The sequence below is a fragment of the Theropithecus gelada genome, chromosome 7b (assembly GCF_003255815.1).
Source record: "Theropithecus gelada isolate Dixy chromosome 7b, Tgel_1.0, whole genome shotgun sequence".
Lineage (NCBI taxonomy): Eukaryota > Metazoa > Chordata > Mammalia > Primates > Cercopithecidae > Theropithecus > Theropithecus gelada.
In genome coordinates this window covers 77115270-77139811 of record NC_037675.1, presented here as the reverse complement: position 1 = coordinate 77139811, position 24542 = coordinate 77115270, and the positions used below count along the sequence as shown (strand labels likewise).

At 38.4% G+C, this 24542-nt stretch overlaps 1 protein-coding gene across 3 annotated transcripts in view; it reads right to left on the bottom strand.

Moving 5' to 3' along the window:
* Positions 1 to 24542, bottom strand: part of TTLL5 (tubulin tyrosine ligase like 5) — a 292858-nt gene that overhangs the window by 176201 nt on the left and 92115 nt on the right. For all 3 annotated transcript variants that reach the window (XM_025392848.1, XM_025392849.1, XM_025392850.1), the window contains 5 exons: positions 14553 to 14710; positions 12628 to 12934; positions 7147 to 7267; positions 3435 to 3581; positions 2221 to 2324 (listed from right to left, as the gene is read on the bottom strand). In XM_025392848.1, coding sequence (XP_025248633.1) covers positions 2221 to 2324; positions 3435 to 3581; positions 7147 to 7267; positions 12628 to 12934; positions 14553 to 14710 — 837 coding nt within the window. The remainder of the gene's footprint in view (positions 1 to 2220; positions 2325 to 3434; positions 3582 to 7146; positions 7268 to 12627; positions 12935 to 14552; positions 14711 to 24542) is intronic.

Sequence of the window (24542 nt, the reverse complement as noted above, 5' to 3'; positions counted from 1 at the left end):
TACATTTAAAGAATATGCAAAACAACAACTACAACAAGAACAACCACCACCACCACCCCCCCCACCCATATGCAGCCCACGGAGTCTGAAATGTTTATTATCTGGCCCTTCACAGTTTGCTCAGTTCACTTCTAGATAACTGAAGTATCTTCACTTAAAGAGCCACTTGTCATTTTCATTGCCTAAGTCAAAAATAAGGAAATCCATCAATAACCATAGAATTCCCTAACCATCTATATAATGCACGAGGCCAAGGTAGATCATCTCTAAATCACTTCAGATTACTGAAATTATATGCTCTTTATGAATAGCCACAAAATAGAAAGTGTAAGAAAACAGATGAGGGGCCAGTGGATTCTTCTAGTGAACATATCACACACATGGACTTTAACATCTGTAGCAGCTTCTCAACGGCCTTTTTCTTTTCTTTTCCTTGAAGCTTGGCTATGTTCTAGAAAAGTAGCTATTAAGTGAAGTATGCCTGCATTATCACAGAGAACCTATATCCCCTCTTCAGAAAACACCTAACCAGAACCTAGAAACCAGCTTTATGAATCTCAGCGTAAACCCCAAAGTCTCCAAAGTAGCCAAATGCCACAAGAAAAGTTTCTCAAGTAACTATCAAAGATCTACAGCTGAGGTTGCAAACCTCTGCCTGTCAGTGTGTTTTATTTGGCCCTTCACAGAATACTGAAAGGCAAAGGTTATGGCTGGTCAAAATACAAGCTGCTTTATATCTGTCTCATCCTTTGCCCACTTCATAATTTATGTTTTCCTGTCTGACTCCGGCACGTATTTGAATTTACCAGCCCTGAAAAGCATCCATGTACTCAAACCAAACTTAATAAAAGAAGAACTTTACCACATTATTTCCCAAAAATCAATACCCAATCCACATTCAGAAGTAATTATGTTCCAATGCATTTTATCTCCAAATCTATAGAATTAGTTAACAGTATATATAATTCATTTTTAGTATCCAGTTAGACTTGCTTGGGAAATAGTGTTCTTTTAAACTCTGGGTTTTTTTAAATATATATTTTAGGGATTTTGAAGATCCTTAGGATAAACCTGAAAATTATCTTTTTTTTTTTTTAATCCTTTTCTGTTTTCATAATGTTGATGAGAGAAACTGTTTCTATACCTGTTTTATCAATCATATTACTTAAGACTCAAAAATATCAACAAGTAACATCATACAATTATGGACTCCTACAAAATGATATATTTGTTTGCTGTAAAGCGTATGATAGTGAGGTCTGAAAAAGGTATTAAACAAAGATCATATTATGCTGGTGGTTGATAAGCCCCTACCCGTACCTCATTTAACTTCACAAATCAACATAGGGTAGATTTTCTACTGATTTTCTCTCTATTTGTGACTTTGACAGTTGAAGCCTAAGTAATGGGGTTTATGGTTTTTTAATCCTATTTTATTTTAATGGTTTTGCACATCTCTCTATTTAGAAAAAAATCCTCCAGTGTAAGTTTTACAAGATTTAAAATTAAGTGCCTTTGTTATCTCTTCCTTTGTAAGCCAACATAAATGGACAAAATGGCCTGGCTGACTTTTATCAAGATAGAGAGATGAATACTGAGATTTTCCATTTCTAAAGGCTAACCCTAAGCATGAAGAACTTGTTCTATTTTATATAAATTAGGTGTAACCCTCACAGAGTGGAGAAATTGCAAATTCCTCAACCTATACAATGTAGGCAAAATTTGGTCATTTCCACTCCATGAGTAGGTCAGGGATAAATTCAGACCCAGTAAATATGAGATGCCTCTAACTTCAACTTTCCAAAGGGCTCTCTTGTGACTTCAAGAGATGTGTACTGTGAAGGCTGTCTAGAACTATAGCCCTGCTACCCAGCAGTAATGTTTTGATAACTGAAGCCATGAAAACAGCAACATCATTGGCTAAGATATGGAGAGGCCAAGTCTATAAAATGTTTTCTCCTTCTGAGAATGATTTCTTTTTTCTTCATTTAGAGACAGGGTCTCACTATGTTGCCCAAGCTGGCCTTGAATTCCTGGGCTGAAGCAATCCTCCTGCCTCAGGCTCCCAAGTAACTAGGACTAAAGCGGTGTGCCACTGTATCCAGCTTTAAGAGTGATTTCATTCACATCCATGTGTCAGAAACAAAGGAATGCTGGTATTCAATCAGCACTATGGAAGATGGAATAAGACAGCTTTAATTAATCAAGAACGTCTTCTACCTTGCTTGTCTGATGAACTCTTGAAAGTTTTCCATATTCACCCCATCCTCCTCTTCTTCTTCAACTTTCTTCTTTGATTTCTTTTCAGCCATTTGTTCTGTTTCCTACCCAGTGCCCAAACCCCACAGAAAAACAACAAGATAAAACTGACTCCCAATAAATATGCACTTCATCATGTACTTTCAAATAACCTTGAGTTAATCTGTCCTTATAATAAAGACATTTAATTCTTGTATGTACTTTTGCTACCTATAAATGTGATATATTACTTTTGGCCATGATTTTGTAAAACACGGTGAAATTCCCAAGTAAAAGTTGCAGAATGAATATAAATTTTAATCATGTTTTTACTTTCTACTTACACAGCACATTGACTAAAGAGCTTTTTATAGTAGCTTAGTAATATCTACGATCACCCTTGTAGCTTTAACAATACGACAACAGACACAGTATTTTGTTCCAATTAGGAAAGACAGATCTTGGAAGGTACTCTTATAGCAGCTTCCATATTGAATAAATTCTTCACTTACATAAGACATAACAAAATTCTCAACAGATCTGGAGTAAACTGTGTCTATGAGTTTGGTGTACTGATATTCTACTAACAATTCCATGCAACTTTAGAAAAGCCATTTAAATTTCTGTCAGCTTTTCCTTCTGCAAACTGACCAAACCTCCCAAACCCAAACACTCAAAATCATATTTTTAATGCATTCTGAGATCCCGGGATATAGAAGAATGCTTTGTAAAATATTCTAATTAAATAGTGTATCTCTTGGGCTTGACTGTAAAATTCTGTAACTGTATAAAATGTTTTAAAGATGAAAGTATAACTTGCTCAAGAAAGAATATGTCATCGTATTCAACCCACAGCTCAAATTTGTTCTCAAATGGTCAATTTGCCACTTTCTACAGGCACTAACAACCGTGCAGACTCACACAGTCTAGGATTCATCTCACTGCTCAAATGGAATCTGCCTTTTGGTAAGAATTAAGAATTATCTATGGCCACTGGGCCTTCGGAAGTAATTAATAGTTTTTCAGACCAGCTGGGTTAAGGTGTGGGGTCCTGCTTCCCCTAACAGTAATACACAAGGGATGGTGATGCCAGAGAACAGAAGAAGGTCTCCATCCAGTTGCACGGAGGCTTCTATCCAGTCTGTTTCTGACAGTGTATGGCAATCCAAAGCACAAGACTAACAGACAAGACTTACCTTGTTGTATACAATGATAAAGTCACCCAGCTGGTGGGCCAGGATTCTTCTGCGTTCCAGAAGTGCCAATCGTCGGCTGGGTAATACCATCCTCAGTGACTGCTGGAGGTTATTTGATGCTCGCTTGAGGAAACGAACAACCAGCTCCTATAAATTAAAGAGTCATGGGAGAAAAAAAAAGGAGGGATGGTGCTAAGCAACAGAAGACAAGCTACAAGGGGATTATATAACAGAGATGTAAGAAGATGTATATTACACATTTCAACAAACAAGACCCAGAACAAACAGGTTAGATATAAAAAGGATACAGAAAGACAAAACAAAACCAAAAGACACTTATTCCCTTCCCTAAATAAGCTGGCAATCAGAAAATTTAAATCAAGTATGTATGTAAATAACTATGTAATACAGTAGGAGTTGTAAAAGTACCATAGTACATACACAAATAGTACTATTTAGGGAAGGGTAGCATTCAAAGACAGGTAGTAGAAACTAAAACTGTGGAAGCAGATGAAAGTATCAAAGGTGAGAAGACAGAAAATACAGAAATATTCATATTTAGAGATAGAAAAGATGAGGAAGAGTCAGGAAAAAAAAACCAGGTTAGAAACATCAGAAACATAGAAAACCAGGAGAAAATAGGCTGGGCATGGTGGCTCACACCTGTTATCCTAGCACTTTGGGAAGCTGAGGTGGGCAGATCACTTGAGGTCAGGAGTTCGAGATCAGCCTGGCCAACATGGTAAAATCCCATTTCTACGAAAAATACAAAAATTAGCCGGATGTGGTGGCACACACCTGTAATCTCCGCTACTCAGGAGGCTGAGGTATGAGAATCAATTGAACCCAGGAGGCAGAGGTTGCACTGAGCCAAGATCACGCCACTGCACTCCAGCCTGGGCAACAAAGCAAGATTCCATTTCAAAAAAGAAAAAAAGAAAATTAAGAGAAAATAGTGTCATGGAGGCCAACTGAAGAAAGAGTTCCATGTCAAATGCTTCCAAGAGGCTGGAGCTGGAAAGGCCCACTACAAAGACAAGGCCTTGGATCTGACCACTGAGGGATAATTTCAAGAAAAGACTTTTAATAAAGAGAGTACAAGAAGACATTAAGAAAATGCAAGGGTAATGAAAAATACACGTGAAGAGTAGAAACTAATGACTTTAAAAGTGTCGTGATTAAGGCAAAGAAAGAACTATCACAGTAGTTTGAAAGGTCATAGCTTTTTTTCTTCCTGAAGAATAAAGGAGCTTTTAGAATTGGGGGTTGTCAAGGAGGGCACAGTGGAAAGTTACTAAGGGAAAGAAAGAATACATCTCACTGAAGATGGAGGCAAAGGATTTTGAAATCTGAACAGATGCCAATCAGATTACTGATAAAATCATAAATGTTTCAAAGAGAGATTTTATAAGGCCAAAAGCCTTAAAGATGCTGCTGTCCAAAAACCACAATAAAACTGCCTTCAGATGATAGATCTGGGGACGTTCTGTTGAGGTGCCTTCTGTGAGTTATGAGATAAGGAATCTCTAACCTAAGCTGGAGCAGAGAGGCCAACTCTACATCTACCTTCCTCAAAAGCAAGACTAGGGCTTGCACGCTCTGTCTCTCCCCCTCTCTCTCTTTATACACACACACACACACACACACACACACACACACACACACACACACACACACATATATCTTCTTTTTTTTTTTTTGAGATGGAATCTTGCTCTGTCACCCAGGCTGAAGTGCAGTGGTGTGATCTAGGCTCACTGCAACCTCCGCTTCCCAGGTTCAAGTGATTCCCCTGCCTCAGCCTCCCGAGTAGCTGGGACTACAGGTGCGCACTACCACACCCAGCTAATTTTTTTGTGTTTTAGTAGAGACGGAGTTTCACCATGTTGGCCAGGCTGGTTTCGAACTCCTGACCTCAACTGATCCACCTGCCTCAGCCTCCCAAAGTACTGGGATTACAGCTACCACACCCAGCCTAGATATATTTTCAAGAAAGAATTCACAGAACTGGTATTAAGTTTTGCAGTGATGATCCCCAATATTCTTGTAGAAAGCCCCAAAGAAATACTGTGTGAATTCCAAGCCAGCATCTGCGTGGTTATTCTTTTTTAAACTATATTTTTTCTTCTTGAATTTGATTCTGGTTCATTGTCCTTTGGTGCCAGTTCACTCCAGCGTAAATGAAACAGCCTCATAACCAGAGGGTTGAATTTCATAGTCCTACTCTGCTGTCTTTACTATAGGGTGGTTTAAGCTGTTATATTAAAACATTATTTTTTTCACAGTGGAGCAGACGAACTGACTCTCAAAAAGACAGTTTCAATTTTCCACTTGGAAAGAGCAGAGCTAACATTTTCCACTGATGGCTGAAGGATTATTCACAACACACAAGGTTTTATCTTTGGGTTCCATTGGCTACTTTAAATTCATAAGTTGTTTTCTGGGATAACCAACATGTTTTTACAATAAGCCTGGCATAAAGACTTGCCTTTTGTATGCAGAGGACTAAAAATTACAGTAAAGTCCCCACTGAGCGGAACAAAGAATGCAGCTGTCTCAGACTCAAAGGCCCCTCTCCTTATGGTGACAAATCCCTGTTATTAAAAAGAACTGGGTGCAGTGGCTCATGCCTGTAATCCCAGCACTTTGGGAGGCCAAGGCGGGTAGATCACCTAAGGTCAGGAGTTCGAGACCAGCCTGACCAACATGGAGAAACCCCATCACGACTAAAAATACAAAATTAGCCAGGCTTGGTGGTGCATGCCTGTAATCCCAGCTACTTGGGAGGCTGAGGCAGGAAAATAGCTTGAATCCGGGAGGCTGAGGCAGGAGAATAGCTTGAATCCAGGAGGCAGAGGTTGCAGTGAGCTGAGATTGCGCCACTGCACTCCAGCCTGGGCAACAGAGCGAGACTCCGTCTGAAAAAAAAACAAAACTGAAGAGCTGTGGCTTCTTCTATAAGCTCTGACCTTACCAAACAGCTTAAAGCTCCCCATCATACTGATTCACACACACAAAACCGTCCTAGAATACTGAATCCCAGGAATGCTCAAATGACTGATATACAGTAAAAATGATTACGCAAGTTTGATTCTAGCAATCTAAGAATCTTACGAGGTCACAACTAGTAAAGTAAAAAATACCAACTTGGAGGATGGTGCATTCTGACAGGGCCTATGATAAGGTGGTGACTTTCAAAGAGCTAATTTGACTCCTCAGGACAGAAAATAAATGCTTTACGATGCATGAAACCAATGGAGGAGCAAGTAATGTACATCTGTGTTTAAGTTCCAGTTTCATCATGTACAACCTGTGGAATTTTGGCTTCTCGAGGTCTTTGTTTGCTCTTCTGTAAAATAGGGATAATAATGCCTACCTCAGAGTTAATAATATGTGAGGTTGCTTGAGAAAAGACTGTAAATTGTTATTCTTTTAAAGGGCTTTGCACAAGGCTTCACATCCAACAAGAAATCAATTTCAATTTCAAAATGAAATACATTGATGCCTTTACTACCTGGTGTAATGAACATAGCTCCAGGTCAAAGATTTGCTTCATGTTGAAGTATTAAGAAATCTAAAAACTTTCTTATGTAATAATTCTTTCACCAGAAAAATACATTGCACTTTACCTTAATAGAAAAAAAAAAAAAACAAAAACAGACAGAAGAAAGAAAAAGGGAAAGTAAAAAAGTTCCAATAAGAAGAGCCTCACCATCTGTTCATCCTCTTTGGCAGCCCAACTGGCACTGAACGTCTGACCTCCACTGTCTTTCATCAGGCGAATTTGAACATGCTGGAGATAGGCAGAGAATGCTATTCGGGCCTGCACTTTGCTATAGAAATCCAAAACAACATACTGTTATGCAATGGAAGTGTAAACCTACAAAATGTGTACTTGCTTCTCTCAAAGTGACTGAGGATCCTTCTATTATGATGGCTAAGAAATATGAAACCCATCTTACAGCCTGTGAATAATGATTCCTTCTAAGCAGTACGTGAGGGTTTTTTTTTAATTTCCTATTAAAAGAATCAGAGATGGAGAATCCTATTTATTTTCTCATTATTAGCATGAGGGAAAAAAACAAGAACAGAAAATTAAATTTCCTACTCAAACCTTCTCTTTGGAATTTTTTTTTTTTTTTTTGGAGACAGGGTCTCATTCTGTCACCCAGGCTGCAATGTAGTGGCGGAATCTCGGCTCATTGCAACCTCTATCCTGCTGCATTCATGCGATTCTTCTGCCTCAGCCACCTGAGGAGCTGGAATTATAGATGCACACCACCACACTCAGCTCATTTTTGTATTTTTAGTAGAGACGGGGTTTCACCATGTTGGCCAAACTGGTCTCGAACTCCTGGCCTCAAGTGATCCACCTGCCTTGGCCTCCCAAAGTGCTGGGATTACATACAGGCCTGAGTCACTGTGCCTGACCCTCTCTGAACTTTTTAACAACTTTCTTGGGGGAACAGACAGGAGTACTGAATCTTCACAAAAACCACTGTATTAATGAGAAATTTTTTTTACATTTGGAGGTCCTTAAGAACATATCAGTTAGTGCAAAAGTGTGGATTTTGCAATGGCAATTGATATTTCTAGTATATAAAAGTATCCAAAGCAGGAAATAGAAAAATCCTATAAAGGAACTCTTAAGGCCAAATTTAAGGCCACACTGTTCTCAACTACAAGATGGAATGGCTGGAGTCCAGAACAAATGAGGGAGGTCCAACAGAGTTTGTCATAGATAAACTGATGGGCCAGGCAGGACAAGCCCAGATATTCAGTGGGCAAAAGAAACCCTCAAGTCTTGTGAAAAGCACCTCAGCAATATTATTAAAGAACCCAGCTATTTTCTGCCTGGTAGTCTAGGCTGGAAACAAGGAAATCTGATCGAGCTATAGTCTGGAAGACAGAAGTGCCAGAGAGACACTGATGATTTTCACCTCAGCTGCTATTCATGGCAGATCTGTTTTCTTTCAGTCAAGATTTTGGTTACTTCAGCTGATTGGCCTTCTGACACTGTAGCCAAAATAATATCACTGAAGATTAGGGCCCAATACAAACTTTGTTTACAATCCTCACCCATGCAATATCACTGAATGCTTTCTACTGACTGTTTTCACAAGGTTAGGAGGTAGGATTTGGATAGAGTAAGCTGGAAATCATAAGAGGGCTCCAGTCTAGCTTCCACATGTGTGTTGGAGAATTGGAGGGCAAGGGAGTCAGGCTGGGGAGTAGATTTGCTTTTGAGAGCTTAATACATAAGAGCTTCAGAATATGAACTATGAATAAGGCTAGACCTTTGTTACTAGCAGGGATGCTTTTTACGGGAGCATAATATGGTTTTGAAATAATACATTTACATTTACATTTATATTTTCTTTTTTTTTTTTTTTAAGACAGAGTTTTGCTCTTGTCACCCAGGCTGGAGTGCAGTGGCATGATCTCGGTTCACTGCAACCTCTGCCTCCCAAGTTCAAGCGATTCTCCCGCCTCAGCCTCCCAAGTAGCTGAGATTACAGGTGCTCACTACCATGCCCAGCTAATTTTTGTATTTTAGTAAAGATGGAGTTTCACTATGTTGATCAGGTTGGTCTCAAACTCAGGCGATCCACCCACCTCAGCCTCCCAAAGTACTGGGATTACAGGCATGAGCCACCATGCCTGGCCATAAATGTAGATTTTCAACTGTTTCTCAAAGACAATAATTATACTCTTGTTTACCCAGAGAACATATACAACTTTGTCCTGAACCAATCCTATAAGCTTTGTTTCCACAACAAATTATTCTCAAGTCAAAATAAATTTAAAAGATCCTCCATTTGGGTCAATAAATTCACCTACAATATAATGAGCAAGAAATAGCATGTTTCAGACACCTTCGAATGTAGCAGAATATCCAATTCCACTGATTAATCCCTTTATACGAAAACTTGAAGATCTTTTAAATAAGGGGATTACTGCTCATAAGTTGAGACTTCAGTCATTGTTTTGTTGTGAATCACTGTTGCAAAGCAAATGAACAAGTATTGAGGTTTCCATTTCTATAAACCTCACGAATGTTAATTCTGAGACTGTCTCTAAGGTATTGGACACATTGTTCAGCTAGTCACTTGCAACAAACCCCCCAAAAAGATGAAAGAATGAAAACCAGAATGATTTACACCAAAGAAACCAATTTTAAAAAACAAAAGGTTACGCATATGCCCAGTATATAAGATATGCAACAATGAGGCAATGCTTAGAGTTCTGAACCCTGGCTGTGGACCTTCCCCAAACCCCTAAGCAGCCTCTGAGACACTTCACCAAACAATGAGCAGCTTTAGGGAACACAGTCTGAAAACCACTGATTGACACTAACACACCCTGCAATTTTAACAGTTTACTCATTCAAAGTGAGAGCCACAAGATTTGTGAAGAAATCATTTATTTCTACAACAACTAAGCAGAATGTTATTGCTGGAAAGGACCTTAGAATACAGTCCAGTGGTTATCAAATGCTCTATTTTCAATTCAGTGAAATCTTTTTTCCTTCTAGGAAGAAGTTTGAAAAAACACTTGTCTAACTCCATACCTTGGATTGACAGAAAAGGAAACTGAGGCCTAGAGAAGCTCTTTGACTTGCCTATGACCACACAGCAAGTTGGTAGCACTAAAATAGACAGAGCCCAGGTCTTCTGACTGAGTTTAGTGTATTCTCCACTGACAGAACTATTCTTATTCTCCATGACACCGTTCCAAATCTTAACTCTATCCCATGGTACTCCAATTCAGACTTTCAGTATAAGAACTGGCCTCTAATTTAGAAATAAAGACTATCATGCATAAATGCCTAAAATTTCTCGCTCTTAAACTTCCATCAACTTCATTCATCCCATAGCACTTTCTTTCTGACTTATAGGAAGAGATATTCCCTCCTCTGGCCTCTTTCCACCTTCCTTTAGGACTCTTCTCTACCAATATATCCATTTCTGCATTTCTAATCCTCTTATCCTCAAATCCTTCCTCTTAGTCTATAAACAAGCTCCAGAACCTTTTCTCAAAAGAAAAAAAAAATCCATTTTTTTAAGCTGGCTGTCTCCCTGATGCATTCTTACCTTCCTTTCACTGCCAAACCCTTAGAAAGTTACTTCACACTTGCTTTCTTATTTTCTCTGCTCACAACTGCTCTTCCACCTACTCAGCTGGCCCTAGGTCACAAATCCAGAAGTCTCTTTTCACTATTCATCTAACTTGGGCTGTTTGAGGCTCTACAGACCTGAAACGCTCATTCTGCAGCTTTTACCATACTACTCCTTTCCGATGTTATGTCTATTGCTCTAACTGCTACTTCTTGATCTTTTTACTGACTTACCCATTGAACAGTGGTATTCCCCAGGGCTCAATTCTCTCTTTTTTATCCTTGCTGAACCAAATAACTTTGTGAACAATCTTACCCATTCGGAAGACTTTCCCTATCAACTATACAATCCTGTTCAACCTCGACCAACAAAGCCGTATTTTCACCTGTCTATTGGACATCAGCCCAGAACACTTCCTTACTACGTCTTAAATCAAACTCATTGTTTTTATCATGAAACCAACTCCTGTTCCTTATATTGACCGAAGGCACCACCAAGTTTCCAAATGTGAAAAATTTAGTCTCATCAATTTTACTTTGCAAATTTTACTAAGTCCATCCCATTCTCTCCATTCCTAAAGCCATTACTCTGATCAAGGCCTTCATCTTCCTGGCTCTGGACAATTCTAACAGTCCCTTACTCACCGCCCCCCCGGGACCCCGCCTTTAGTTTCACTATCCCACAATGCAAGCACGATTTACTTTCTAAAACAAGATCTCATCATATCATTTATCTGCTTAAAAGTCATCTAGAAAATAAAGCTCAGGCTCCTCTTACAGCCCTTCACAATCTAACAACATCCAATTTTTTAGTCTCATTTCTTACCATGCTCTTCTCCCCACGTAATTCTTCTAGTCTGTATTTTGTAAACACACCAAGCTCATTATGATGTCTGGGCCTTTGTACTTGCTATTCTGCTGGGAATGTTCTGCCTCCTAATATTCACAGGACTGACTCCTCATCATTCAGGACTTACCTCAAAGGTTACCTCTTCATGCCAGATCACTGCAATTAAGTAACTCTGCCCAATTACATTCTAACATTACACCATCTTATTGTCCTGACAGCATTTCTCATGACCTGAAATGACCTTGTTTCTTTGGTGACTGTCAGTCTTCCCCACTAGACTGTAAGCTCCAGGCCTATCTTGGTCCCCATAGTAATGTGAAATGGCCTAGCACAATTCTTGGCATAGGGCAGGTGCTCAATAAAAACTCACCGAGGGACTTAATTAATGACTGTATTATCACACCTCTAAGTCTTTTTTTTTTTTTTTTAAATAAGATGGAGTTTCACTCTTGTTGCCCAGGCTGGAGGGCAATGGCACAATCTTGGCTCACTGCAAACTCCACTTCCCGGGTTCAAGCAATTCTCCTGCCTCATCCTCCCTAGTAGCTGGGACTACAGGCATGCGCCACCACACCCGGCTAATTTTGTATTTTTAGTAGAGACGGGGGTTTCTCCATATTGGTCAGACTGGTCTTGAACTCCTGATCTTAGGTGATCCAACCGCCTCGGCCTCACGAAGTGCTGGGATTACAGGTGTGAGACACCGCGCCTGGCCACCTCTACGTGTTTATTGCCTCTACCTAGCACCCCTACACTTAACCATCACTTCCCAAAGCTCCTGAAACCCTACTCATCAGTCAAGGCCTGATTCCAATTTTCCCTCCTCCATAATGCCTTTCTAGCCCTGCCACGCCAGACCAATCACTCTTTTTCTATGTCCTAAGACCACTTTGTTTGTAGTGGGGCCATGGCCTAAGCTCTCTGTCTCTGATACTAAACCATGAGCTGCTTGAGCTCCTTGTCTGTTACCTTATACTCAGTGACTGACACAAATGCCCAACCAATGAGACCCAGGTTTGTATCACAGCTCTACTTTAGACAAGTTACCTAACCTCTCTAAGGCTCAGTTTCCTTAATGATAGCAAAGTCTAATCACAGTCATTATTTCATAGGACTTCTGTAAATATTAAATGAAAAATGACTGTAAAACCACTAAAATAGTACCTGGTACACAGTACAAGTTAGCTGTTATCAGTTTTACTAATATAATTATAAAAGATACTTACCTAAGATTGCCGTTATCTTGAAGAACCTGCATCAGGTTAAATTTAGGCTCCAGCTCCTGAGTCTCAAGTTTGCAGCACCGTTCACCTTTTTTACTCCATTCACGAACTTTCATGGAATTTTCTTTGGGTGTATTTTCTACCAAAGTTGTCAATGAGGGTGTATCTTTGGCCTGATTTTCTCTAAGAAATCCTGCAGACTCCTCCTGGGAAGCTTCCTGCTCTTCATCTTCATTGTCTAATGCGACTTCTTCCTCCTCTTCACTCTCTGTCTCAGTGTTAACATTCATTTCAGCTGGTTGGGTAATCACTAAATGCGAAGAATCACTAATGTTGCTGAAAAAAGGATTAAATGTTCCTCTCTCCCAATACCTTCCTTTTTTCTTTTTAGTAAAAGCCCATTTCTAAACCAAACCACAAACAAGGCACAGAATTAATAGCAACCACATGTCACTCTCTCATCTCATATATTCTCTTATTTATTTTTGTTTTTATTATCATTTTTTGCGACAGGTTCTCACTCTGTTGCCCAGGCTGGAGGGCAGTGGCAGGATCTCGGCTCATTACAGCTCAACGTCCTGGGGTCAAGTAGTCCTCCCACCTCAGCCTTCCAAGTAGTTGGGACTATAGGCACATGTGACCATACCCAGCTAATTTTTGTATTTTTCGTAGAGACAGGATTTTGCCAGATTGCCTAGGCTGGTCTCGAACTCCTGGGCCCAAGCGATCCGCCCACCTCAGCCTCCTAAAGTGCTGAGATTATAGGCATGAGGCACCATGCCTGGCCTAATCTTACATATTCTAAAACCTACTAATAATCTTCATTAAAGTATATATTTTTCATCATACTCTCATCATGGCTCTTTTATAACTTAAGGCAAAAAATAAAAATAAATAAATAAAAAACCAAAAACCCTTGGCTTAGTAATTTCTACAGTGTGTTAAGAGATTTTTTTAAGGCCGGGCGCGGTGGCTCAAGCCTGTAATCCCAGCACTTTGGGAGGCCGAGACGGGCGGATCACGAGGTCAGGAGATCGAGACCATCCTGGCTAACATGGTGAAACCCCGTCTCTACTAAAAAATACAAAAAACTAGCCGGGCGCGGTGGCGGGCGCCTGTAGCCCCAGCTACTCGGAAGGCTGAGGCAGGAGAATGGCGTGAACCCGGGAGGCGGAGCTTGCAGTGAGCAGAGATCCGGCCACTGCACTCCAGCCTGGGCGGCAGAGCGAGACTCCGTCTCAAAAAAAAAAAAAAAAAAAAAAAAAAAGAGAGATTTTTTTAAAAAGCACCCTTCATGGAGGTATAAAGAACAGGGGAATATCTTTGTATCCTATGTTTATTCATTACTCTTCTCTACCACCTTGTAAGTTCTATGAGGACAGAGACCGTATCTTTTTTATTTACCAGCAAAACCTCAGTGACTAACATGCTGTCTGATACAGATGTTCAACAAAGGAGGGAAGGGAAGAAAAAAAGGAAATCAGTATATCAGTCAATTACAAATAGACCTACAGCATTGTAGAAGCTGGGAGAGAAAGAAATTCAATTTTGTCTGAAATATGCCATTCAGCAATGTTAAAGAAGGAACTGAACTTACCTAATTACAAAAATCCTGAACAGCAATGCTCAGGATTCCATTAAACTCAGGCTAATATTATTCCTAGAGTACCAGGTATTTGTATGATGCTGACATAAGAGCAAAGGCCAAAATGTATGTGTTTCAGATAGTCTTCAATACAAATATTATAGAGTGGAAGGTTTAAAAACTTAAGACTTTGTGGAGATTAAGTTTCAGAGAAAAAAACTATACAAAAAAGGTGTATGTGATCAGGAAGATTCTGACTCATAAAATACTGAGTAAGCAGCTGGTTAACTCAGTCTGGCAGGATCCAGATAAGGGAGTTTGGTGAAAGCTCACCAGCAGGTACCTGGGTATTTTGGCCTCATTGCCCTCAATCTGCTACTCCGTCGTCTACGTTTTCGCACCTCCAGAGACAGGAGCTTCCTCTCGTAAAGTGCAGCATGCAGCTTGGCCTTTGAATTCAGGCTCTCTATCTTCAATTCTGGCGCTCCATCAGCAGTCATTCTAGGGGAAAAGCAACATGGTAGCTACGACCTTCAGAAAGTTCTCTTTCATTCCAAGGCTATGCTTGCCAGAATTCTGTAATGCTGACACACCGGACATGGTAACTCAAGTGAATTCTAAAAGTTTGACAGATAAAGAGGAACACTAGAATCTACGTTAAAACCTCACTAGTGACCCATTTGAATTTACTAAATATTCTGAAAAAGATATGTGGCTAAAGACAATGTTTAAGACCTTTAAGTATTCAGTGATACTGATTATTACTTTACTGCAGGGATTATAAAGTGCCACCCAACACCTTATGCTTAAAATACTTTACACCTTAAAAATGACCACATTTTAATTCTTAAGTTGAGTGGTGGCAAATGGTGTTTGTTTCATTTCTATCCATTATAACTTACTCAGCATTTTATAAATATACTTTTGAATGTATATAAAATCTAAACAATATAGATTTAGCAGAGGTTCAGATGAGGGGAAGAAAGGCTGATGATCTGTGAATATGCGAGGGAGCACCGAGTTGACTGAGACGCATAGAAGTGTCTTAGTGAAAAACTACCAAGCCCTAGGGACTTACCAAGTCTCAAGCATCCCAACATGAGGAAATGCCAAGGCACCCACCCTCCTTTAAGATCCTAATTAGCTACAGGAGAAGGTGAAGCAAGGTGGCAGGGACTTTACAGGCATTAAGTACAGGTCAGGAGTTAGAGTCAGAGGCACAGACAGGGGAAAGAAGCAGAGATAGGACAAGGCCAAATACATCAGGTCAAGAATGAGAAATGGGATGTGGAAAGGGGGCTGGCACCAGATACATTAGGCATTAAAGTAAGACCAATCACAAATCAGGGAGTGACTGATATGAGGCCCAATCTATACAAGGACTGAGCAAAATACAGGAGAGACAGCCATAACCAAGTCATCAAAGAGAGGGCTCTGGGTCACCAGGTCAGAAAAGTAGTATCTGTATCAGTGACTGAAATCATGTAGCCAACTTTCTCCGCCCAACCTCGAAATCGAATCGGTTGGCTCTGAACTCTCTAGAACTCAAAGTGTGTTCACTTTGAGGTCAAGAAATCATCCTAACTCCTCTGGGAGTTTTCAGTCTCTGAGTATAATAAAAAGGCTGTGTCATTTGGTCTATTTAGGACCTTTTTGATAGGGATTTCTGGGTGGATGGAATGGATGGTAAGTCTTTTGGAGGCTTTGTCTCCGGAGTAGGACACAGAGCCAAAAACAGGAAGGTCCTGGCACTAGGAGCAGAAATGGGAAGCAAATCAACGAACTTTAAAAATAGTTCTAATGTATTTTATCAGAGTCTCAAAGAGCAAACACACACACACACAAACACACACACATACACACAAACACACACAGAGAGAGAGCTATAGAAATAAACTTTTAGCCACTTCAATAATAAAGAAAATAAAATAAATCTGATAGAAAAATAAAATCATTTAAACAATGTATTTAATAATGTCTGGCTAACTTGGTCAATTTTGTATTTCTTTTTTAACTTGGTCAAATTTGAAAACCGTATGGACAAACATGGGCATAGTTTAACACCGACATCGTTTTATCTCATAAACACACAAACTCTCTCTCCAAAGACATGTCTCTTAAAAACTTAATGTGGTTGGAGACAATTTAATGTCTGAGGTCATTCTAATTAAATGAGTGGAAGTTAATTTAACACCCTAATAAATTAAAGCCCAGTGTTTACGTTCATGAAGCACTGTTCATTATAAAAACAAGAGTTTATATTGTCTACATTACACTGTCTACATTGTCAAGAACTCCATTCTTGAGGAAAAAAAGAGATTTCTTTTTATCAACAAAAACTCAAAAAATAAACTTTTGAAAACATGAATGCTAAAAGCTCAGAGATATGGAGAAGCTACTACAAATCTCTTTCTCCAAAGATACTTTAAAATAACAACTAGGAACTAAGAGATCCTGGATAAACAGATAAATCCTAAATAGTACAAGGGATGGAGGACAGGGAATGTTGGGTAAAGTATGAATCCGATAGGCCAGAATAATAGTTCTATGAGGGCAAGGACCATGTTTGTCTTGTATCACTGTATCTTAGATGCTTATGAGATAGTCCAGCACACAGCTGACTTGCCATAAATATTGGTTAATAAACAACTGAATTTTCTAAAAACGAGTTGATTATCTTTTAGCTACGTCTTTTTCATTTACTTTCTCCAACTATTTATTTATTTATTTATTTATTTATTTATTTATTTATTTTTGAGACGGAGTCTCTCTCTGTCGCCCAGGCTGGAGTGCAGTGGCACCATCTCGACTCACTACAACCTCTGCCTCCTGGGTTCAAGCAATTCTCCTGCCTCAGCCTCCCGCGTAGCTGGGACTACAAGCATGTGCCACCACGCACGGCTAATTTTTTGTATTTTTAGTAGAGATGGGGTTTCACCGTATAAGCCAGGACGGTCTCGATCTCCTGACCTCATGATCCACCCGCCTCGGCCTCCCAAAGTGCTGGGATTACAGGTGTGAGCCACCACGCCCGGCCCCCAACATTTTTATTTAGAAAATATTTAAACAAAAGTTTAAGGAATTATGCAGTGAACAACCATATACCTACCTACCACCTAGTTTCTACAATTAACATTTTACTATATTTTGTTTTGTTACGTATATATCCAATCATACATCCCTCCATCCATACATCAATCTATCTAGTTTTTAAAGCAATTCAAAGTTAGAGGCATCACTGCATTTTGCTCCTAAACATTTCAACATGCATATCATTACTATCTAGAGTTCTATAATTGTTTTATAGAACTGTGTTTGGTAAGCTAAAAGTTACGTACAGTGACATATCCAAATATTAAATGTCCACTTAATGAGTTCTGACAAATGCCTAGAGCTTTATAACCTAAACTCTTAACATTACTATCACCTCAGAAGTTCTCATGCCACTTCCCACTCAGTCCTTCCCTAACGTCCTAAAGGTAATCACAGTTGTGAATTTTTCATCATGTATTCGTTTTGCCTGTTCTAGAATTTCATAAAAATGAAACCATACAGTATGAACTGTTTTGTGTAAGGCTTCTTTCATTCAGCATGCTTTTGAGATTCACTCATGTGTGTATCAGTATTCATCCCATTTTACTTCTGAGCAGTAGGTCACTGTCTGAATAACCCACAGTTATCTGCTCTCTTGTTGGACACCTATGTTATTTCCTGTTTTGGAGCATTATGAATAAAGCTACTATGAACGTGTTTGTACAAGCCGTTTTTCTTCTGTGTAGATCTCAAAGTGAAATTTGTGTATTTCTAACAAACTGCCAGTCGCTTCCTAGAGTGCTTGTACCAGTTTATGCTGTCAACGACGATTTATCACAGTTCTGTTAGTTCCACATCCTTACCGACATTTAGTATTGTCAGTATAGTATCAGCCATTCTGCTAGATGTTCAGTGGTATAATGTGGTTTTAATTTGTAATTCCCTAATAACTAATGTTGTTAAGCACATTTTCATGAGCATATTGGCTACTCATATGTCTTCCTTTTGAAGGGTCTGTTCAAACATTTTACCCTTTTGTAACCGGGTGGACGGTCTTTTTATTATTGAGTTGTGGGAGTTCTTGATAGTTCCTAGATATCAATCCTTTGACAGATACGTTTGATGCGTATTTCCACTCAGTCAGTGGCTTGCCAAATCATCTTCCTAACAGTATCTTATAACAAAGTTTTTAATCTTGAGAAACTATAACACTATTTGTGTTTTATTGCTTTCTGTGTCATGTCTAAAAACAGCCAAGCCCAAAGTCACAAAGATATTATGTTTTCTTCAATAGGTTTTATAGTAATAGTTTTTATATCTATGAATCATCTCTAATTTCTATGGAAGACAGCGGTTGGGGTTCATTTTTTAAAATATGATACTCAGTTGTTCCATCCTCATTTTTAAAAAATAATTTCCTTTCACCATTGGATTACTTTGACCATATAAATGTGGGTCTATTTCTGGGCTTTCTATTCTGTTTCAATGTGATCAGTTTGCCAGTATCTTGAATACTGTACAATTACAGTATTTAGGTCAAGTACTTTAAGTCTTTTTCAAGATTACTTTGGATATTCTGAGTCCTTTGTATTTGAATATAAATTTTTAAATGTTGGTCCGTTTCTTTTAAAAAATCCACCAGAATAATGATTGAGATTGCACTGGATCTTTACATCACTTTGAGTTAAATGGCTATTTTAACTATATTAATTCTTCTAATCGACAAATATGGTATATCTCTCCATTTATTTAGGTCTTTTTAAATTTCTTTCAGTATTATTTAATAGTTTTTACTGTATAGGTATTAAACATGTTTTGTTAAATTTATTCCTAAGTATTTCATATTTTCAAATGCTGTTGTAAATGTATTTTAAAATTTCATTTTCCAATTATTTACTACTAGTACATTAAGATACAATTGATTTTAGTATGTCAATCTTGTATCCTAAGACCTTGCTAAGTTCACTTCTGTGTTCTTGTAGTTATAGATGCCTTAGGATTTTCTACTAACCTGATTATGTCATCCAAAAATAGACATTTTACTTCCTCCTTTCCAATCTGTGTGCATTTCTTTTTTGCTGCCTTGCTTTACTATACTAATGTACAATGTGAATAAAAGTGGTATGAGTGGACATCTTGCCCTATTACAAATCATACAGAAAAAGCCTTCAATATTTTACTGAATATGATGATAGCAATAGGTTTTTCATGTAAGTCCTTTATCAAATTAAAGAAGTTTCCTTCTATTTCTGATTTGCTGAGCTTTTCTCATAAATATGTGTTGAATTTCATCAGTTGCTTTTTTGGGATATCTAATGAAAAGATAAATCTAGTTTTTCCCCTGTAATTAATATGGTGAATTTCAATGACTAATTTTCAAACGTTAAGCAATACTGGGGAATACTGGGGAAAATCTCAGTCATATGTATTATCCTTTTTATACTGGCAGATTAGATTTGCTAATATTAAAAAAATTTGTGTCTCTGTTCATGAAAGATATTAGCCTGTAATTTTCTCTTCTTCTATTTTAATGTCTTTGTCAGGTTTTGGCATCATAGTCATGCTGGCATCATAAGATGAACTGGGAAGTGTCTCTTCCTATATTCTTAAAAGAATCTGTATAAGATTGGTGCTATTATTCCTCAAATGCTTGACAGAATTCAATAGTGAAACCAGAGAGCCCAGAGTTTTCTCTACAGGAAAGTTTTTCATTACAAATTCAATTTTCTCAACAGATACAGGGCTTTTCAAAATTTCTACTTCAGCTGGTATCAGTTTGGGTGTTCGCCTCCACATTCCCCCCACCACAAAGAACTGTCATTTCATCTAAGTTGTCAAAGTAATGGAATAAAGTTGCTAATAATATTGCCTTAATAACCTTTTTCCTCACCTTAGTATCCACTTTATGTCTGTTGAATCTATAGTGAAATCCTCTCCTTTCTATCTGATGATATTGGTAATTACTGTCTTTTCTCTTTATTCTAGATCAGTCTACCTAAGGGTTTATCAATTATGCTACCTTATCAATGAACACACTTTGGATTTTGTTAATATTCTTTATTGTTTGTTTTATATTTGATTTCTGCCTTTCCTTTCTTCTACTTACTTCTACTACTTTCTTCTACTTACTCTGCTTTTTTCAGTTTCTTAAACATTAGAACCCTGATCTCAGTCCTCAGTTTTCTAAGGTAAGCATTTAAACTTATAATTTCCCCCAAAGTACTACTTTAGCTGTAGTGCACATAACTTGACATATTTTTACTATCATTCAGTTCAAAGTATTTTGTAATTTTCCTCATCATTTCTTCTTTGACCCATGAATTATTTAGAAATGTTGTTTAATCCCCAAGTATGTGAAGATTTTCTATTGTTATTGATATTCAATTCTATTGTGGCCAAAGAACATATTCTATATCATTTTAATCCTTTTAAATATATTAGGACTTGTTTCATGCTCCAGCATATGGTCTATCATATGCCAGCTTGCATTTGCTTTTACCTTTACAGAGCCCAAAATCCCTATTGATGGCAATACAAATTGAGTGCCAAAAAATGAAGAACAGAACTCAGTGATCTTCATATATTCTTAATGTTTAAGATTTTTTTCTTTTTTCTCAATTTCCAAATTAACAGCAGTATGTTATACAAAGCATATTTCTCGACTCAAAACTAGAGAAAACTTACACACCAAGGGTGACTTTCTATTTGGAAACAAGCTACAAACTTGATTTATTTCAGTTTTCCCTTAACTAAATGACAATCATAATATATTCCTTCTTTAAAGAAAAATTAGATTTATGCTTTAAAGGGCTCTCTGCCTAAATGAAAGTCCACAGGTGTTTTGTATACTTTCAGTTCTGTGGCAAACTAGAAACAGGTTCTCCTCTGTACCATGAGGCACAGAGCTGTGTGCCTCAGGCATGTCAAGGCCAAAACACAAACTCTTACTTGAATCTAACATGACAGTAGTTTCAAAATCTCATTAATTCTCTTACACAGCTAAACGAGAATATCATCTTCAGTTAGAATAGTGTACCTGTAGTTATAGTGAAGTAAATCTCAAACTTAGTTTGTAAAAAGTGGCCACAAAACACTTTTTCAATAGAAAAAAATTTTATGTTACTATTCGAGCTGAACCAAACTAAAAATGGTTATATAAGGTATTATGCTTAGTCTGTGCACGGTCACATATTATGCACATGGAAAGAATTTCTCAACTTTTAAAAGGCAGTTACCGTGTTCTTCCTGTCAGTAAGCTTCTTCTTGGGTTTCCCCTACAGAAGTAGAAAGGACAACTGGGTTAGAGAATGCTATTCAGATAGTCTCTCCTGAGTTCACACACACATGTACTCCAGAAATTTTTAATACAGAAATTCAAAATGAAATTAGGCCAAGGAGGGCATCTTTGCAGAAAAGCAGACAGATAAATTGAGAACATTCTCATAAAAGAGTAGAGTGGTGTGAGCTGGAGGGACATCAACAAAAAACAAGAGAGAAGACAAACAAATTATAGAGAAAAATTATAACAATTATTTGTATTTGTTTATCTATTTACAAAGCAAACTGCTTATTCATCACAACAACCCTGTGAAGAAGGTTGTTAATTAGCTCCATTTATAGAAAGGAGCAGGATAAGATACTTTTTTGACCTGCCATGGCCAGAGCTTAAAGGGCTTACATCTGAGCCCCTGGCTTAGGTCTCAAACTGCAGTGCTCTTTCTACTTTCATTGAACTGTTTTAGGAAAAGAAACCAAGTTCAATTCTCACGGGGTTCAAAAGGGATGCTCATCAGAAATATATTTTCCACAATTAAAAAAAAATTCTGTATTAAAAGGCTGGGCGCATTGGCTCACACCTGTAATCCTAGCACTTTGGGAGGCCAAAGCAGGGGGATTGCCTGAGCTCAGGAGTTTGAGACCAGCCTGGGCAACACGGTGAAACCCCGTCTCTACTAAAATACAAAAAATTAGCCAGGCGTGGTGGTGTGCACCTGTAATCCCAGCTACTTGGGAGGCTGAGGCAGGAGAATTACTTGAACTTGGGAGGCGGAGGTTGCAGTGAGCCAAGATCGTGCCACTACACTCCACCCTGGGCGACAGAGCGAGACTCCATCTCAAAAAAACAAAACAACAACAACAACAACAAAACCTCTACTGAAAAAAGATACTCTCCATTGTCTCTAAACTAGGGCTGGGCTCTAACCACAGAAACTGAGTGCTACTCATGTTAAAATAGGGTTTTGTTTTTCTTTTAAAACACTCTCAAGTTCCTTTCATTTAACACTCTTAAAAAATTTCCGGCTGGACAGTGGCTCACGCCTATAATTCTAGCACTTTGGGAGGCCGAGGTGAGTGGATTACTTGAGGCCAGGAGTTCCAGACCAGCTTGGCCAACATGGCAAAACCCTGCCTCTATTAAAAAATGCAAAAATTAGCCGCGTGTAGTGTCATGAGCCCATAATCCCAGCTGCTTGGGAGGCTGAGGCAGGAGAATTGCTTGAACCCGGAAGGAGGAGGTTGCAGTGAGCCAAGATTGCATCACTGCACTCCAGCCTGGGCAACAGAGTGAGACACTGTCTCAAAAAAAAAAAAAAAAAGTTCCCAGTTTTACCTGTACTCATTTATGTACATGTGTTTTTAATTCAGTACACTTTTATTGCCTATGTAGGTTCATCTACCCACCACAGAAAAGATACTCAGTGATTACATCACCACAAAGATCCCCTATGTTGCCCTTTTATAACTACCCATACCTCTTAAACCCTGCCCCATTAATCTGTTCCCCATTCTAAAACTCTGTCATTTCAAAAATATTATATAGAGTCACATAACGTGTTTTGATATTGGCTTTTTTGTAGAGACAAATGCAATGTAGATGACATGTAAAGAAAAATCCAGTGAAAAGGTAAGTCTTCACCAAGATGTTTTGTCTTTCCTTTCCCATGTTTTCTATCCATGTTAATGTCCTGATATTGTCAGGTAATCATCAGAAAGTCTCAAAATGATTTTAAGTTTTTCACCCAGATAATGGTTTTCTCCAGTAATTTGCAATCATGACTTTACATTATCATTACCTGGGCAGCTTTTAGTAAGTACCAACACTTCACTCTGGGTGGGGGTGGGGGTGGGGTGGGGTGGGGTGAACGGGACATAAGCCAGCATTAAAGCTACTGCCATAGTGTAAGACAGTATGTAAGATACTGTTTGCCAGGACAGGGTGGGTAGGCTGGGGAGGAGTCAAGAAGGTAAGGAAGGTAGTCAAAAGTAACCTAAAAGAAATGAGTAGAGAATTAGTTTGAAAGTAGTTCTAACAATAACAAAATTAATTAGATTTGCAAGAAAGAAAACATCAATTCAGATTGATGAGTGAATAGATTTATTGGAAGATACGAGGACTTGCTACAAACACAATCTCATTTTTTTCAGTGCATGTTTCCATGTGTGTGCCTACCACGCGGTAGGTTCTTGATACTGACAAAGATGAACATAACAAAGTACCTACTCTTAAGAGCCAACCTGGAAAGTACAAATTAGTCAATAGGCAATTATACAATCTGGGAATCTAAATTAGACTGAGTTAGGATAAAAGAAGGGCTGGGAGTACCTCTTCCTAATCTAGGATAGAGGAAGAGGGACAAAGTTAGAAGAATTTAGGGATGGAATGAAGGCCATTCCAAAAGAAGGGGAGTTTGTAAGAACAAGGATGTATATAAGAGCAAGTAGAAATGGCCATGAGTTGGTGTGGAAAGGTGATGATTAGGCTAAAAAGGTAGGCATGGGTAGATCATGAGGGTTTTTCTTAGCTAAACAGGAAAAATTATGTTTTTTTTAATCAAAGTTTTTAGAATGCTTCATAAGCAGGAGCTGTTAACTGGGGCCTGAAGAAAGAATGCAGGGAGTATACAAACTTGGATAGAAAAAAACTTACATCCTCTAATTGAAATTTAGCATTTCCTGTAGGAAACTATCCACAGTAGTGGATTAATGTGACTTCATTACCAAAAGAAATAATGCATCTATTTTCATATTACTTTAGAATTATTACAACAATTTTGAAATAATGTCAGTATTTATCATTCTTTGAAATTATGGTAGGTATCAGATCTGCTGCTAGGTCTTACTATTCAATATGTTAACAAAGAGGCACATGTATTATTATATCTCAAATTGTTTATTTTTGGCTACTCCTAGGCAGATGCTTCCTCATTTTGGCTAATGTAGTGGTCCCCACAATGCCTACTCTGCCCTCCTTCCCCTTCCTGGGAAACCCAAGTATAGAAAGATCCAGCCTGAAGCGCAG